This window comes from Urocitellus parryii, chromosome 9 (assembly GCF_045843805.1).
Source record: "Urocitellus parryii isolate mUroPar1 chromosome 9, mUroPar1.hap1, whole genome shotgun sequence".
In the NCBI taxonomy this organism is placed as follows: Eukaryota; Metazoa; Chordata; class Mammalia; order Rodentia; family Sciuridae; genus Urocitellus; species Urocitellus parryii.
The window spans coordinates 95,688,824-95,705,824 of record NC_135539.1 but is presented as its reverse complement, the minus strand read 5'-3'; the positions used below and the strand labels follow the sequence as shown (position 1 = coordinate 95,705,824).

Genomic DNA, 17,001 nt, shown 5'->3' with positions numbered 1-17,001 from the left:
CTATATCTATGTATCTATCTATCTATAGAAGGTAGACAGATAGATATAGCCTATCGATTCTGTTTCTCTGGAGCACCTGATTAACACAGAGGCAAAATGGGATGCGGTTAGGACAAGACTCAGATCTCTTTTGCTGGTTGGAAGTTTTCTTTCCTTTTCTAGGCTCTTGAGCATACAGGGTTAAGCAGAAAATGTATTTTATTGGGAACCCTTATAAAGCAGGCTCTGGTGGTAGACCTGCTGTATCATGTCCAGCCTGTCACTCAAACTAATAGGTATACTAGTAAATGCTCCTCATTCCACCTTACAAAGACGGTGAAATTATATGCCCTCCCCAAACAAAAGATTGTCAAGATAGAGAGGAGGAGAGGTAAGTTCTGGTTCCAGCTCTGCCCCCATCAGCTAGAGGACATTCATAATGGCCTCTCCTTCTCCTTGATGTTTCATTTAGAAAGTGGGTGTCATATGTGTAAAATGAATATAAAATCGACCACATGGAGACACCCGGGAGAGTTTCAACCACCTATGACTTCCAGTATTGTACTTTTTAGGAAAGGGGGTAGGCAGTGGGTGAAGGGATAGAAATTAATCATGAACATTTTTATATACCACGAAAATCCTTGGTGGCCGAGCAAAGACCTGGAGAAGTGTTTGGTAACTTTGTAGAGCCCCAGAGGGGCCTTTGGAGTTTGAAAGCAATGCTGAGCTCCTTCTGGGGATGTGGAAGCGACAAAGCACCTGCCTGTGTCAGGTTAGAATTAGTGAACAAGGGGGTTGTGGGTCTCATGTCTGCACTGGTTTCGGATGACAACTAGGACTGAACATAAGCCACACAATGGTTCCCGTCCCCCATCTTCTCCCTGTCTGTGGGAACTCCAGCGTGGGCTGTGGTTTGAAGGCCCAGCTCCTAGTGGGATGAGACATGGAGCACAAGTGAAAAGCAGACCTTTCTGAGTGTGGGATTTGGGACGCCCAGGGAGGCTCAGGGCGAGTACAGAAGCTGATTCCCTGGGGAGGGGACAGCTTGGTTGCTTTGTTCTCTCCTTTCACACTTAGACATTCTCAGGGGGGCACTGGAAGCTATTCCCTCTAGAGAACATCTTAGATTACGGCAGCCACAGTTTCAGATATTTTGCAAAAGGAGCTCATCTGTTTGCTTTGGGCTGACGTAACCCAGTACCATGAACTAGGTGGCTATGGCAATGGGAATTTTTTTTGCCCTCAGAGTTCTGGACCTGGATGTCTGAAATCTGCCTGGTGGCAGGGCCACAGCCACAGGGGAGTCCTTCCTCAGCCTCTTCCTGCCTAACGACTCCTGACCATCCTGCTGTTTCTTGGCTTAGAGCTGCACCACTCCCTGGCCATGTCCCTGGTCACATGGCTTTCCTCTGTGTGTGTCTTTTTCTGACTTTTATAAGGACACTGTCATTGGATTTAGGGCCCCACTGTAGTATGACCTCATCTTTCTGAATTACATCTGCAAAGACTCTATGGCTCGGTCAGGTCACATTCTCAGGTGCCAGGTGGATGTGAATCTTGAGTCCATGGCATGGAGAAACCAAGAAAAGGGTCTGCTCTAGGAGGCTCGGAGTTGAACGCAGAACTGGCTGAGTCTGAACACAGAGCTAAATCCTTATTGGTAGAGCGAAGTCCTCCAGGCAGAGTTTCGAGGGGACTTGGGGCATGATCCCACCTATTAGAAAACTTTGGTTGCTTTTCTCAAGGCCCAACAGTTCTCTGAGATAGATCAGCCCAAGTTCATGCCCTGGCTTCCTGAGTCTGACTTGCCGGGATTCGTGACCTCTTTTCACATGGCCTCTGAACACTGAATTTTCATTTAGGTGCAAGGACTTGAAAGCTGTCACTCACCATCTGTTTCTAAGTCTGCACAATCAGTACTGGTTTCATGCTTCCTGACCTGTGTCATCAATGTCCCCCTTGGTCATGACCATGCATCTCTTTTTATTCGAAGGAGGGACCTCAAGCTGCAACTGTACTTAGTCCCACAAGTCAGGTAAAGGCCACATTCCCAGTGGAAGAGAGGGGACTTAATAGCTTCTTGCCACACTGGCCCAGTTTTAAGAGCTGCAGTGGGATACATCCCACCCTGGACGGGGATTCCAAGCCAGTCCTCGCCCTTGCCCTGATCTCTCACCCCTGACTGTCTGGCCCACACTGGCTGCTGTCAGTGAACTGGCTTTTCTGGGCTTTACGTCTTCTAAGCTTGTTCCCCACTGGGAGCTTCTGCAGGAGAACTTCCTGACCAGGAGCTTTCTTACCCCAACCTTTCCACATCTGACTTCCATGTTCAGTTCTCTTAGCTTAAATGACACCTCCCCAGAGCGGCCGTTCTTGATCCCTGTTATGGTTTGGATCTTGACTGTCCCCCAGAGGCTCATGGGTTGAAGGCTTGGTTCCCAATGCATCAGTGTTCAGAGGTGGGGCTTTTGGGTAGTGACTGGATCCGAGGGGCTCTGGCTCGTCTGTTGATGGGTTTATGATTGAATGACCTGTTGGGAAGTGGTAGGAACTGTAGGAGGTGGAGCCTAGCCGGGAGAAGTAGGTCACTGGAGGCATGACCTGGAAGGGTATATTTTGTTCCTAGTCCTTCCTCTTTCTCTTTTGCTTCTGGCCACCATGAAGTGAATGGTTTTCCTCTTCCATGCCTTTCAGCCATGATGTTCTGTCTTACCACAGTCCATAGCAATGGAACCATCTGAACAAGGACTGAACCCACTGAAACTATGAGCCAAAAGAAATATTCTCTTCCTTAAGTTGGTTTTCTCAGGTATTTTGTCACAGCTAATACAATCACCTACCCCATTCTAACGTCTTCATATCACCTATTTTATTTTTGTCACATATGTTACCCTTTCCTGATACTTTTCTCATTTGTTAATTAGCTCCTCCATCCTTGCCCCTGATTACAACCACTATGATAACAGGGACCTTATCTTCCTCATTGCTGTATTCTAGATCCAAGAACAGTGCCAGATACATTATGGGCATCTAGTCAACATTTTTTTTGGCATCTTTAGTGACTCAGTACTTCCTTTCTTGCCTCTGTAAGTCACAGAGGGGTGGCACTGTGAGCTGGATGGAGCAGTAACTGATTCAGGACTCAGAGATCTGGGTCTGTGTGGGTTGTACTTCACTTATCAGGCAATGTGGAGAGTGTCATTCCAATGCTGTGTCTCGGTGTTTCTTGAATTGTACGCTGAGGGAAATCCCCATTTAGTCCACAGAGTTCTCATGTAGCTCAAACTACTTCAGTAAGGTAATGCAACATGAATGCAAGGTAGTGGTATTTCAACCACATAAGATCTTTCCAAAGTAGGGGGATGCTGTGGGGGAAACACAGGAGAAGAAGGTACCAGGGAAAACCAGTTCTCCTAATGCTACACTCTCTGCTGTGGTATCCCTGGGGACTCATTAGCTAATGGAGGTTGAAGTTGCAACTTCATTTCCTTCATTTCCAGGAGGGCTTTTGCCATAGTATAGCATGCCTGTTTATAGCAAATTAACTAGTTCAGACAAGCGAGGTGACTTTGCATTTCCTAATTATAAATGATTTGGACCTAGAGAACTAAGCATCCTGGGGTGCTTTCTAGAGGGTTTCTAAAATTCCCTGCCTCTTGAGGTGGGTCCAGGCTGCCTCCCCAGCTGTGTTTGGACTGGAGGTAGTCTGGATTGAGGGCAGGCTCAAGCAGTGACTGGCATCCCTCTAGTCCTTGATTGGGCTAGAGGGGAATCATGCTTCATGACCGTGTGTGTGTGTGTGTGTGTGTGTGTGTGTGTGTGTGTAGAACAGGCTGAAAGGTTGGCGCAGGTTCTTTGGGGTGGAGTTAGTCTGAGCTTAGCCAAAGCCCAGAATTGAGGAACAGTTTCTAGTGTGTTCCTGCGGTGGCTCCCTGCCTCTCTGTACTTCTCTATGGTTTTCCCTGGACTCCCGGCTGTGCCTCTTCTAGAGGGTCCTGTGTGGTCCTCCACCAGGTCCTGGTGTCTACCCTTCTCCTCCCTCCATCTTACTGTGGCTCCTGAATTCCCACCCAGAACCTCACTTTAGTCCCATTTCCTCAGGCTGGGCTGAGCCCCAGGCGGGTCCTAGGTGACCTGACTAGGACCTTGAAGACCTGTCTCTTGCTTTGTTTCTACTTCTCTGCTGCTGGTGTTTCCAGCCCTCTCTGCGCTCACTCAAACCTCCATCTCAAGAGTTTGGTGAGAAAATAAAGCAGGAAAGACGTCCTCGGAGGGAGAGGGAGATAAACAGAGAGGAAAACTATGAGAGCAACACATAAATTGGACAACTTGGATATGATGGCTGGTTCCTTGAAGCCACAAACAATCAAAGCTCATGTCATAGAAAACATACAACCAAGACAGTCCTAAATCTATTCAAGAAATTAAACTAGTAGTTTAAATCTTCTCACAGAGAAAACTCTTTTAGAAAAAAGCACAGAAGAAAATCTTGTGGTCTTTGGAGTTCTTAGATCTAAATGAATTCTTAGGTCCAGTACCAAAAGTATGGTTCATAAAAGAAAAACTGATAAAACCAATGATTGTCAAAATGAAAATCTTTTATTCTGAGAAATGTATTGTTTAGAATGAAAGACATGCCATAGAGGAGAAGAAAATATTTGAAAATTAAATATCTTACAAGAAACTTGTATCTAAAATATATGAAGAACTCTCAAAAATTATTAATGAGAACACTGATAAATTTTTTTAAGAAAGGTCAAATGATTTGAATACACTTCATCAAAGAAGATACCCAGATGGCAACTAAACCCATGAAAAGATCCTCAGCATCATTTTTCACCAGAGAAATGCAAATGAAAACTACAAAGAGATACCTCTAAATACCTAGTGGAATGTTAAAAAAACAAAAAACCAAAAACCAACCAAGCAAAAAATATTGATGATAAAAATTTTTGGCTAGGATGCTGGGGAACTGAAACTCTCATCTCTTGCTTGTGGAAATGCAAAATGGTACAGCCACTTTACAAGACAGCTTGTTAGTTTCTTAGAATCTTGAACAGCCCCTTACTTCATGAGCGGTAATTCCCTTCCGATTTACCCAAGGAAATTTAAAAAAAAGCCACAAAAACCCTGACAGTTAGACAAAAATCTTTTTTTACACGTGTCTCCAGCAGCTTTATTTATAACTGACAAAATCTAGAAACAATGCAAACATCCTCTAACAGGCGAATGAATAGTCAACCTGTAGTTCATCTATAGAATGGAATTACTCAGCAGTGAATATTACTATTGATATAAACAACAATGTGGCAGAATCTTGAATACATTAAGTGAAAGAGAGCAACCTCAAAAGCCTACACACTACATGATTCCATTTATGTGACTTTCTGGAAAAGATAAAACTATAGAGATAGAGAACAGATTAGCAGGTCCCCTGAAAGGGTTTGGGGGTTAGGGACAGGAGAGGAGTTGATTCCAAGGGGCAACAGGAGGGCATTTTTTTGGGTGGGGTGGGGTGATAGAACCACTCTATATCTTGATTATGCAGATGTTCATATGATTTGTTTTATGTATTTATTAAGATTTGTGGGAATTTCCACCAAAAAGAGTAAATTTTACTGTAATAAAATTTAAAATAAATTAAAAAACAAAAGTGATATTTGAAATGGTCTGATCATCAGCAGTTAGAATTCACCTACGACTGTCAGCGAAAAATCACTGGGCTGCACTGTGCAGTGGAGTCTCAGAGGACACACAGAGAAACTGTGTGTGCAGCTGGATTAAACCATGCAGACCAGTCCTTGCCCACACTTGGATCTTGCTCACAGTCTGTCCCTGATGCGGGCGGCTTGGCTCCAGGTAGAAGTGTGCAGCACCCAAAGGACGATACTGGCTCCTGCTGCCTGTGGCTGCTGTTCTCAGATGCAGGTCAGGAGGTTGGGATAGAGAATCTACTATGAACCAGGACCAAGCAGAGGGTACCTTCCGTCTTACTTCTTCAGCTTGCTCTCGTATTATGGGGTGTTTTCATCAGCTTTCTCACCGGCGTGACTAAAAGACCCACCAGAACAACTGTAGAGGAGGAAAAGTTTATTTGAGGGCTCCCAGTTTCAGAGGTCTTACTCCATAGAAGGCCGGCTCCATTTCTTGGGGCTCAAGGTGAGGCAGAACATCATGGAGGAAGAGTGTGGCGGAGGGAGGCAGCTCACATGGTGATCAGAGAGCAGAGAGAGAGACTCCACTCTCCAGATACCGAATATCCACCCTCAGCCATCCCCCTAATGAACAGCTTCCTCCAGCCACACCCACCTGCCTCCAGCCACCACCCAATTAATCCCATCAGGGATCAATTCATTGATTAGGTTGAGACTCTGACAACCCAATCCTTTCTCCTCTGACCCTCCTTGCATCGTCTCACACGTGAGCTTTTGGGAGGCACCTCACCCCATCCAAACCATAACCTGGGGTCTGCTGCTGATTCTCTGTGTGCTTAGAGGACTTCTCTTCTCCTTGCTGTATGCACTGGGAGGCAGGACAAGGTAAAGGAAACTGCTTGGGCTTTTGTTTCAATGAGGCCTTGCTTTGAATCCTGGCACCAGAGCTGTGATCGTGGTCAAATCATTTAACTACGTTCAGCCTCCTCCGTTTCTTCATTTCTAAGATGGGGACAATAGTCGTACCCAGCCAAAGGATTAAATGATATAAATCGCGTGTAGTCCCACGTCTGACATGGTGAGCGTGTGATAAATGGCAGCTGTGATTATAGTCATCTTGATTCTATCCCTAATCACATTGTCATAGGACTACCTGTTGACACGCTCCTCTCCCCCTCTGTATCAGGAACTCGATGAGGATTGGAGCCGTGTCTTGTGGATTTTCATGTCTCCGGTGACTCACCAGCCTAGGGATTGGGTATAGACGATGCTCATCAAGTGACAGGGGGTGCGTTAGGGATAGATGCTGGGATTCAATGCTGAGACTGTGTCCTGCCATTGTCCTCACCACCACCATGTGGCCAAGAAGAAAGAAAGCAAAAAAACAAACAAAAACAAACCAGAAAACACTCAGGAAGGGCCCTTAACCGATTGGAGCCCATAGGGAGAGAGACATTTCTGGCCTTTCTTTCTCTGCTCCTCCTGGTCAGGTAAGGAACCGAGTGGCTGTTTGCTCCCAGCATGTATGAACAGCTCAGAATCCTCAGTAGCTCCTCTCTCTCTGCTTTAAGCACCAGCTACCTTTCTCTATTTAGTCCAGACCCACCTGTATGCACTCACACAGGGACCCGGACACAGGCACAGGACTGGGATAGGAGTCTTGTGGGTGTGTCTTCAGTCACAGCCACCATGCGGCCCCCAGCCTCTCTGGGGGAGCTTACCTATGGAACAATAACAGTTACAGGGTTCGACAGCTGTTCAGAGACTTGCTTTCAGTGACTGGATGAAAATATGGTGGACTGTCTTATAACTGGATGAGCAATAACCCAAGGAGTGCAGATGGCAGTCTTGCAGGAAGTGGGATGACACGCTTGGGGCCCTGTCCTTGGTCCTGCTTGGTTTACATTGACACCAGGGGGAATGAGGATGTGGATAGTGAGGACATCATGGCTATTAGGATGGTGGTTGGGAGACAGATTGTGTCTCAAAAGATTGGTCTTCTGGACCGAACTGAGTAGGGAGGGGTGAGTCTGGATACAGATCAGTTCCTTTTCTTAGGCTTCTGAATCTGAATCTTACAAAACAAGGGAAACCATGTTTAACTGATGCACATGAAAAAGACTCAGGGTTTTTAGGTAATGAAAATTTAGTATAAAGCCAGGGATGGGATATAAACATACACATACACACACACACACACACACACACACACACACACACACACACACACAGCTAATATGGTGAGGCTCCATTAACACAGACCTAGGATTCAAAGCAGAGGAGGTGAGTGATTCTGTTACTCTTCTGTGCCAGCCAACCTCACCTTGGATATGGTTCTGATAGTCACGTTTTAGTAGGGACATGTGAAACCTGTCATGTCAGTGGAAGGCAATTTAGCACTAGTTTGTGTAAATAATGGTTAGAGAGATTTATCTTGGGAAAGAAAATTGTGCTTGGACCACAGTTAGCTGACAATACTTGAAGGGGTTCTATGTGAAAGAGCATTTGACCCATTCTGTGTGCCTCTGAAACAGCACTGTCCAATGGCGTTTTCTGCAGGGACAGAAATGTCTTATACCTGTGACACTGAATAGCTATTATACCTAAAACATGATGACAAACTGAATTTTTAATTTAATTTTAATTAGTAAAAATGTGGCTTGTGGCTACTGTATTAGACTGGGCAAAAACTTTAGAGGGCAAATGAAAGAATAGACCAGGGGCCAGCAAGTGTTTTCCTATAAAAAGCAAGACAGGCCATAGAGTCTGAACTCTGTCACTGCAGTGCCAAAGCAATAGAGATTAAAGAATAAATGTGGCTGAGTTCCAATCAAACTTTCTACGGACTCTGAGGATTGAATTTAATGTAATTTTCACACCACAAAATCTTCTTTTGATTTCTTTTTTTGACTCTTAAAAATGTGAAACCATTCTTAGCTCAGATTCATACAGAAGCAGGTGGTGAGCTGGGTTTGGCCTGCAGGCTGTAATTGGCTGACCCCTGGCTCTGACTGTGGATGGAAGTGTTAGGGGGTCCTATGTCCAGGCAATGATTAAGTTGAGGGAGCAAGACACGAAATGAGCATCCTCAGGAAGAGGTGAGTTTCTTGTTACCAAAGAGCCGAAGTCTAGGATGGGCAATTAACTACCCGACAAGGGATAATATAGAAATGGGTCTTGAATACAATTCGCACTGGCATTTTCCTCTTTCTGTGGACACATTGAAATCAGGATGACCTATGACTGCTTTAAAATTATACTTGCTTTGAAGAGGGAAATCGATTTCCCTTACTTGCTACTCTCAGCCTCATGTGGCTGGGTTGGTGACACTCGGGAGTGCCCAGCCAGCTTCCTGGCTTCAGGAGCACCGCCATGTGATCAGAAACCCCCTCAGGATGTGCCTTAGTTGGTTTTGCCCATTTATGTTCAGTAGGTATGTTAGTCAGCTTGCTTTTTCTTTCCCCCCATACCAGGGATTGAACCCAGTGGCGCTTCACCACTGAGCCACCTCCCCATCTCTTTTAATATTTTATTTAGAGAGAGGGCCTTGCTAAGGCTGGCTTTAAACCTGCAATCCTCCTGTCTCAGACTCCTGAGCTGCTGGGATTTCAGTCATGTGCCACCGAACCCGGCTTGTTAGTTAGCTTTCTGTCATTGTGACAAAATATCTAAGATAAACAACTTCTAAGGAGGAAAGGTTTATTTGAGCTTATGATTTCAGAAATTTCAGTTCGTGGTTGGTTGGTCTATTGCTTTGGGGCCTGTAGCAACACAGTATATCATGGTAGCAGCAGGGGGTGGAGGAGGCTTGTTTATTTCATGGTGGCCAGGAAGAAAGAAAGCAACAAACAAACAAAAACAAAACCCAGACCAGAAGGGTCTGGGGTCTAATATTCCCTCAAGGATCTGACTTCTCCCAGGAGGTCCTACCACCTCCCAATAGCACCACAAGCTGGAGACCAAGCCTTTATGGGGTAGGCCTTCGGGGGACACTTCAGATCCAAACGATAGCAGTGGAGAGACTTTGCTGAGCATAGTTAAGTCCTCTGCACTCTGAGAGGACACTGCCCTGACCAAGTACCACTTTTTTTCTGTCATTTGTGCTGTAGACAATGAGGGTGGGGTGAGGTTGTGGGTTTGAGAGCCTAGTACCTGGATGGGTCAGGCCTTATTCTATGACTGGAGAAGGTTCCCTCCATCATTTCCCCTCCAGACACATGGAGAAACCATTGCTCTCTTGGGGGAGTTCTGAGGTTTTTGTTCAGAATGAACTTCAGGGTCAAAGTCTGAAGGACTAAGCTGTGAAGCATGGACTACCCAACAGCTGACTGTCCCTCTGTGGACGGTTATCTGGAGACAGGGTCCTTTTTCTTCTTATCATCTCTGCTCCATTGTGCCCCCTCTTTCCCTTTTACTTCTAATTAGCATCTCTGGCTAAATACACACACACACACAAAAAAAAAAAATAAAATAAAATAAACATCCTTTCCTGGGAAGAGCTGAAAGTACTGGTTTGAAGTCTTGAATTTTTGTGCCTTTATTAAAATCCTAAGGTGACCCCACCAGGGTAGAGTTGCTCTACATCTTTGCAAAGAACAGGAAACCAAAAAAAAATTATTTGGGAATTTTTTAAACATATACAGTAGATGGAAGAAGATAATCACCCTCACATGCACATTCCCAGCTTCAACAGTGACCAACTCCTGGCCAGTCTTGAGTTGGTTGCCTGGGCCCACTTCCTGCCTTCGGTATTATTTGGAAGCAAAACTCCAGGAAGCTTTTGGGGTGGTGCATTGACTTCCCTGCGTGCTAACATCTTGGTTCTCTGTTCTGTTCCAGATCATTGCCTTTGATGAGTTAAGGACGGACTTTAAAAGCCCCATCGATCAGTGCAACCCTGTTCATGCGGTAAGTAGCGGGTTCTGGTGACCAGAAGGTGGTGTCACCATAGGCCACCCAGGACTTGTGCAGGAGGCCAAGGGTTTTGAGGGTAGGATAAGTAAAGAACCCACTTGCCCTGACTCTGCCTCTGTGCCTGGCTTCAGGCTGTTGAGGAGCCTTCTTGCTCTTGAGGTTGCTGAGATTATCATGTTAACTGAGCGTGACTGTCCCCATAACCCAGGGGGAGGGTCTGCTGTGTTGTGGCTGCTGGCATTAGTCTTTTTTGGTTCCTCATCTTTGACCTAAGAAAGAGGCTCCATGTCGGCCAGCATGTCTGCAGTTTATGTGACACCATGAATGGGTGTCCCCTGCTGGATGTGGCACCCACATCCAGCAGGGTGATACATGGAGTTCCTAGCCCCACCCCTATCACCTGGAGTGAATTCATGTCAGGTGATCTGTAGCCTGAGGTCAGCTCACCTCCCACTGGGGAATCAGATGCAGTCTGGTTCCCTTCAGGGCTGGGAAGACACCCTGCCAAAGCACAGAAAGCTTCCAGAGTCTTCCTGCTTGATTTGCTTGGAAGGCCCTGCATGCCTCCCCTCCTTCTGCCCCGGCTACGCCTTCGATTGGGAGCATCTGCATGAATGTGGAAAAAGAGGCCTGGGTGCAGGGAGAAGGGGAGATGTCATTTCTGTCAGGTGGCAATGGATCTTGGCTCTTTGCTTCTCTGGTCAGTGAAGCCCATGTTCCAGAGCCAAGGACCAAGAGCATGTGGTCAGAACCTTTTCCAAACGTATTCCAGACCAGACTGCTGCCTTCAAAGAAGGGAGCATGCACTGTGTCTCTTAATCCAGATTCACTGGCTCTGTGTTGAAGATCCTTCCAGCCATGGTTTCCAGTGTGAGGATGAGTTTTCATGTGTCTGAGTAGCTCTGCTGAGTTTTCAGTCAGAAACTGTAGAGAGAACCCGGGTCTCTACCAGCGTGATTCCGTTTTAACCTGGGAAGGTTAGGGTGTCATTCTTTAGTAACAGGGCAAAAAAGTCTCTTCTCAGCTGTACCCCCAGAGAAGGATTTGCTCTTGAGAAGGTCCCAAATGACATGTGGTGGGACCCAGCTTCAGCATCTCCCCCTGTCAAGTTAAGGATCACTTCTGGAATTGTAATTTTGCTTTGAGTCTTTGCTGTGCCAGGAGCTTTATATACCTCACTGTAACCCTGGCAGCAGCTCTGCCAGACAGGTCCCATTTCCCCAATCTCTAGTTCGTAAGGCTGAGTTTCTTGTCCAAGGACTCAGCTCCTGGGTGGAGGAGCCAGGTCTCGACCCTAGGTGTTCTGACCACTACTCCATGCTGTCCCTTTAAGAGGCCTCCTTTGGTAGCAAAGTCTTTGATTCTACGAAACAGAGCCAAACCCTTTCGAAGTCCACTGTGTAAAGCAAACCTGGTTGCAAATTGATAGTATCTTTAAGATTCACTTGAAAATTTAGTGTCTTTCATAAGAGTTATAATCATTAAAATCCATTTTGTTTTCATCTGCTGGCCTTACCCTCCATCCACCCATGAGAACTGGGATCGGTCGGGCCTGGAACTGTTTCACCCAGGGTCTCATGTCTTTTTTGGATGTTGTGGGTTTGGCACCAACATCACACACCTGGCTTGTCAATATCTACCAGGTGCACAGAGCAGCTCTAATTTAATAGAGAGGGCACCTCCATGTCGAGATGCCAAGGGAGTGGAGTGTTTGCTTTCCTACCTCTTTCCTACCTTTTTGGACTCAAAAAGGAGCTTATGGGGGCTTGAGATCAGTGGTAGATGCTTGCCTAGCATCTGTGAAGCCCCGGGTTGTTTTATCCCTAATGCACACACACATGCACACACACACAGCAAGCAAAGCTTACTTACAGCTTTATTGTATGAATGAGTCAATGCTGACTTCAAGAAGAAACCTGACCTTTCCACTCTGTTCCATCATGTAGAGTCCATGCTGGGTTTCAGGTCGTTGGTGAAACCTTGAGGTGTTTCTGCAGAGCCCTTTTCCAGTCCACCATGGCAAGTTCCATAGTTTAGACAGAAGAAAGAAAATCAGGACTGATCTAAGCACCAGGGGCTTCCATGAAAGGCCAATGTGAGAATAGAAACTGCACACAGTAGGCTTCAGTAACTATTTGTTGATAAAAAGGGATGAATATTGAAAGATGAAGTTGCGTGGCATTATAGCTGGATCTCAGCTCATTATTTATTTGATCTGCTTTTTCTTTTCTTTCTTTCTTTCTTTCTTTCTTTCTTTCTTTCTTTCTTTCTTTCTTTCTTTCTTTTTTTGTGTGTGTGTGTGTGGTTCTAGGAATAGCACTGAGCCTGTTGCATGTTAGGCAAATGCTCTGCCGCTGGGTTCCACCCCCAGCCCTATTTTTTTAATTTGAAAATTAGTTAATTAGTTTTAGTTTTTAAATTCCTAGTCTAGCTATACTTAAAGTTGGTTAACAAATTAATTAAGGTGCCTGGGCTTTTCAAAGCCCAAACATCTCACGGGGGAAGATACTCTTATCTAGGATTAAAAACAACACAATAACATAAAAATGCTAAATGGAAAAGCATTAGACATGTTTCCCAGTTCTTGCAATGTTACTCCCTGGCAGGAAATGAAATGCTTGGTAGATCTCATTGAACTCATCGCACACTAAAGAACCCTCATAGAAGCCTTTCTGTCTCAGAGTTTGAAAAAGCACTTCACTGGTTGGTGACTCTGGCCCTGGAAGGACTTGAGTGGCAAATACTTTCTGATCTGTATGATGATCTCATTTCTCAATGAGGACAAGCAGCCCATTTGATGTTTACTCCTCCTCCTTCTCTTTCTTTTTCTTTTTTGCAGTCCTGGGGCTGGAAACCAGGGCCTTGCTCATGCTGAGCAAGCACACTACCACGGAGCCATACCCCCAACTCCCATTTGGATTTTAGATGCCCCAAAGATCCAAATATTGTTGGATCTGCCCCCTCTTAGAGGGGGTGGAACAGAAGAGGTGTGTTCTGTTTGGCTCCTTGTTTTTCAAGGTTTCCTTTCACCAGGTGGGCATTCACTGTCATTTTGAAGTAATGAGAAATGTCATTCTTCAGGGTCTCCGACTTGAGAGTGCATCCAGGAGCTAGTGTGTGCCCTGTAGCAGCCTCTTTGGGGCACATGTGTTCTCTCTTGCTTACGTGTGTGTTGAGGAGGATGTGACCTATCTTCCTAGCCGCGTGGACACTAATCTGTCCTGATGTGGGCTCCTTCCTCTGGGCGTACAGGCTGCACAGGAATCACTATATTTATGATTCAATTAGGGAAATTGAAGCGTCCCAGCCACCTGTCCTCTGCAGATCCATGAGGCTGTCATTACCGTTACATCTACAGCAACCAAATTGCCTTGGTAATGAAGCACTGGGAGATGCCGCAGCTGTGTTCAGTGTGGTTTCAGAAACAGGAAAGTCACTGCAGGAAAAGGAAGCGACAGCACTTAGTATGTGCTGTGGGCAGCATCACCTGCCCAGCCTCAGGACATCTTCTCTTGGTTGTGAGCCAGGCTTCCAATATGGAATTGACTTCTGGAAAAGTCTTAGTCTGGGGGCACTGTCGATGTCTAATCAGTGGCAGGTTGCTCCCTCCAAGTACATTCACTTTAGAAAAAGAAAAGCAACGGATGGGGAACTTATTTGCCTTAAACATTATTGGGTGTACTTATGCTCTTGGTGACCTAAGCGGGGCATCCTTCCTGGGCTTTAGGATGCTCAGTGAACATGTGGTGTCCACGCTGCAGTTGGACCATCTGATGAGTACATGCAAGAAAAAGTATGCTGGGCTGGGAGGGATGCTGAGCCCATGACGTTTGCTGTTAGAGCAAATGACTATGACAAGGTAGATGGAAGAAAGATGGAAATTCTGTTAGAAAAAGCCACTGGGTGGGAACCCGTGGGCCGTGTGCCCAGGAAGGATCTCTGGTGGGTTCTGCTTCCTCTACTGGGTTGGATTGTGTGGGCTTCTCAAGGATTTTCAGCAGGACCTCTAACCTCCTATCTCCTTTCTCTCCTGTGCATCCTGATAGAGGGAACGGCTGAGGAACATCGAGCGCATCTGCTTCCTTCTGCGAAAGGTCAGTGTGGTACTCCACGTGGGAGGATGGAGGATTACAGAGTGGTGGGTGGGATCCCCAGTGAAAGAGGCTGGTGAGGCTCAGTGTCTGCCCCTGTGCTGTCTACCCGGGAAGGCCAATGGCAGCCTGGGAGGAGGAGGTGGGAGCTAGCCATCAGTTCTTGAAAACCACCAGAACCAAGAGGAGCTAATTAAAAGGGGTGGCCATCAATCAAAGTGTCAGGAAGACACTGGATATTTGCAAGTGCCCTCTGGTTGGATTTAGAGGGTCTTTATTTTTGCATGATGATGGATGGCATTTACAGCAGCTGTTGCCTCCTAGCCTTTGTTCCAGTCTGGTGCTGGGCTCACGAACACTCCCTCCTGACTTAGGGATGTCTTTAACTGGATGTTGGGTTGCTTTTGAGGTTTCAGCTTGTCATTCAGCTTTGCAATTTGATTGACAGGATCATTGGGAGTGTTGGAGGGGTGGGATGGGGAGGTATTATTAAAGGGGGAACCACGCCATTCAAAGAGTTGCTCTGAATGGATGGGCAGTAGACCTCAGCTGCCCTAAACTCATTCTGCAAGCGTGCGTGTGTATGCACAGCTCAAGCTGGGTGTTTGGCACACTCCATCTGCAGACCCTGTCATTCTCTAGTTAGGGAAGTGTGTCAGCAAAATTTAGAGAACAGGAACTTGCAGGTGAAATAAGCAGTGTCCATGTCCTTGAGCCAAAGGACCTCCCTGACCTCTGTACTGAGTGGACAACTACAGGCCCTAGGAAAACCACCTGTCTACCCCAATGGGGTTTTTTGAGACTTATGTGAATAGAAGAAAAAAACCAAGTGCTAGGCCAACACTGACAGAAGGGAAATTTTTTTTTGCAAGGTATTGAAGGTTTTTTTTTTTTTTGATTTCAGTAATGATACCTTTCATTGGGAGAGAGAACATAATCAAGAAGCCAATTATTTTTTCTAGCTAATTACTTGTCCTTTAATGTTTTCTAGGAAGCCTCAGCATGTTAGAATTCCACATCTTGTATGTCACAGTGGGAAAGTGTGCTCAGATAAGACATGCATTTGAAAATACTAGTGATCCAAGGAAAAAAGAATGATTAAGAAAATAACATATAATTTGAATCATGAATATGTAAATCACTTTCCTAGATAATGTTGTAGTCAACTTATAACCTGTTCCAGCCATCACTTCCATCGTCTCTAGTTTGCTCTTGAAGACTGACATGTAAGTGGCATGGACTGGATCAAGATAAAATCAAAGGTTTGCCTCGCAGACTCCCATGCTTCCTTTTTTTTCTTCCCTGTATTTTCTGGCAGAGTGATGATCTGTATCCATGCTAAGTAGCCTTGTTCATACTTCTATATTGCTGGTCTTGGGCTCTGGCCAGACAGCAGACAGTGGCCTGTGGCTGTCTCTGCCAAGGTTCTGTTGTCCACGGCTTTAGAGTCCTGGACTTCTCTAAGGTCAGTGCCAAGAATACAAAAGCAAGCAAATTATGCAAGAATTAGCATTGCCTTTTGCTCGTTTGCATACAGTTTGCATAAGTTTCTAGGCATTTTACTCCAGGAAACATGGTACTCCATGAACCTTTTCCCTTTTTTTTTTTTTTTCCCTTCCTCTCCTATGCTACTACCACTGGTTCTATGAGATTTAACACAATCTCTGCTCATCATAGTGGAGAATACCAGGGAGAGTAGTTCAGGGTAGACATCAGAGGGCATGAAGCCCTGACTTCAGGAGTTCACCTTCTAGTGCTTCATGGTTTTCTAACTTGAAGCAGAAATAAGCCACATGCCTACAGCTTTATTCCTTCAATGAATCTTTCTCCTACTTATCTTCTTGTCAGAAGCATGTCTACTTTCTTACAGTTTGATTGTTAGTTCTTCACCTCTGTGTCTCTGTGCCCTGGATACCTGAGACCATTTTCACTGACCATTTTCCTTTCTAAATGTAATTTCTTTCTTTTTTTTAAAGATAGATAGAGATAGAGATAGAGATAGAGATAGAGAGAGAGAGAGAGAGAGAGAGAGAGAGAGAGAGAATTTTAATATTTATTGTTTAGTTTTCGGTGGACACAACACAACATCTTTGTTTGTATGTGGTGCTGAGGATCGAACCCTGGCCGCACGCATGCCAGGTGAGCGCGCTACTGCTTGAGCCACATCCCCAGCCCCTCTAAATGTAATTTCAACTTGTTGGTGCTACTGATCGTCTGGCCATTGGCATCTTGCTATATCTCACATATTCTTTTGCTTAATTTGGTAACTTCTTGTACTGTGTTCTCACAAATGCATTTAGGTACGGGGCCTGTCCTCTGTCTCCTTCCACCAGAATGCCAATTCTGGAAGGTCAGTGATTTTG

At 45.5% G+C, this 17,001-nt stretch overlaps 1 protein-coding gene across 4 annotated transcripts in view; it reads left to right on the top strand.

Moving 5' to 3' along the window:
* The window catches only part of Cnih3 (cornichon family AMPA receptor auxiliary protein 3), a 110,037-nt gene that overhangs the window by 45,106 nt on the left and 47,930 nt on the right, over positions 1-17,001 (top strand). For 2 of the 4 annotated variants that reach the window (XM_026407156.2, XM_026407158.2), the window contains exons 2-3: positions 10,473-10,541; positions 14,594-14,641. In XM_026407156.2, coding sequence (XP_026262941.1) covers positions 10,473-10,541; positions 14,594-14,641 — 117 coding nt within the window. Of the gene's footprint in view, positions 1-10,472; positions 10,542-14,593; positions 14,648-17,001 lie in introns of all 4 variants that reach the window. The other 2 variants (XM_026407155.2, XM_026407157.2) reach the window with 2 other exon arrangements.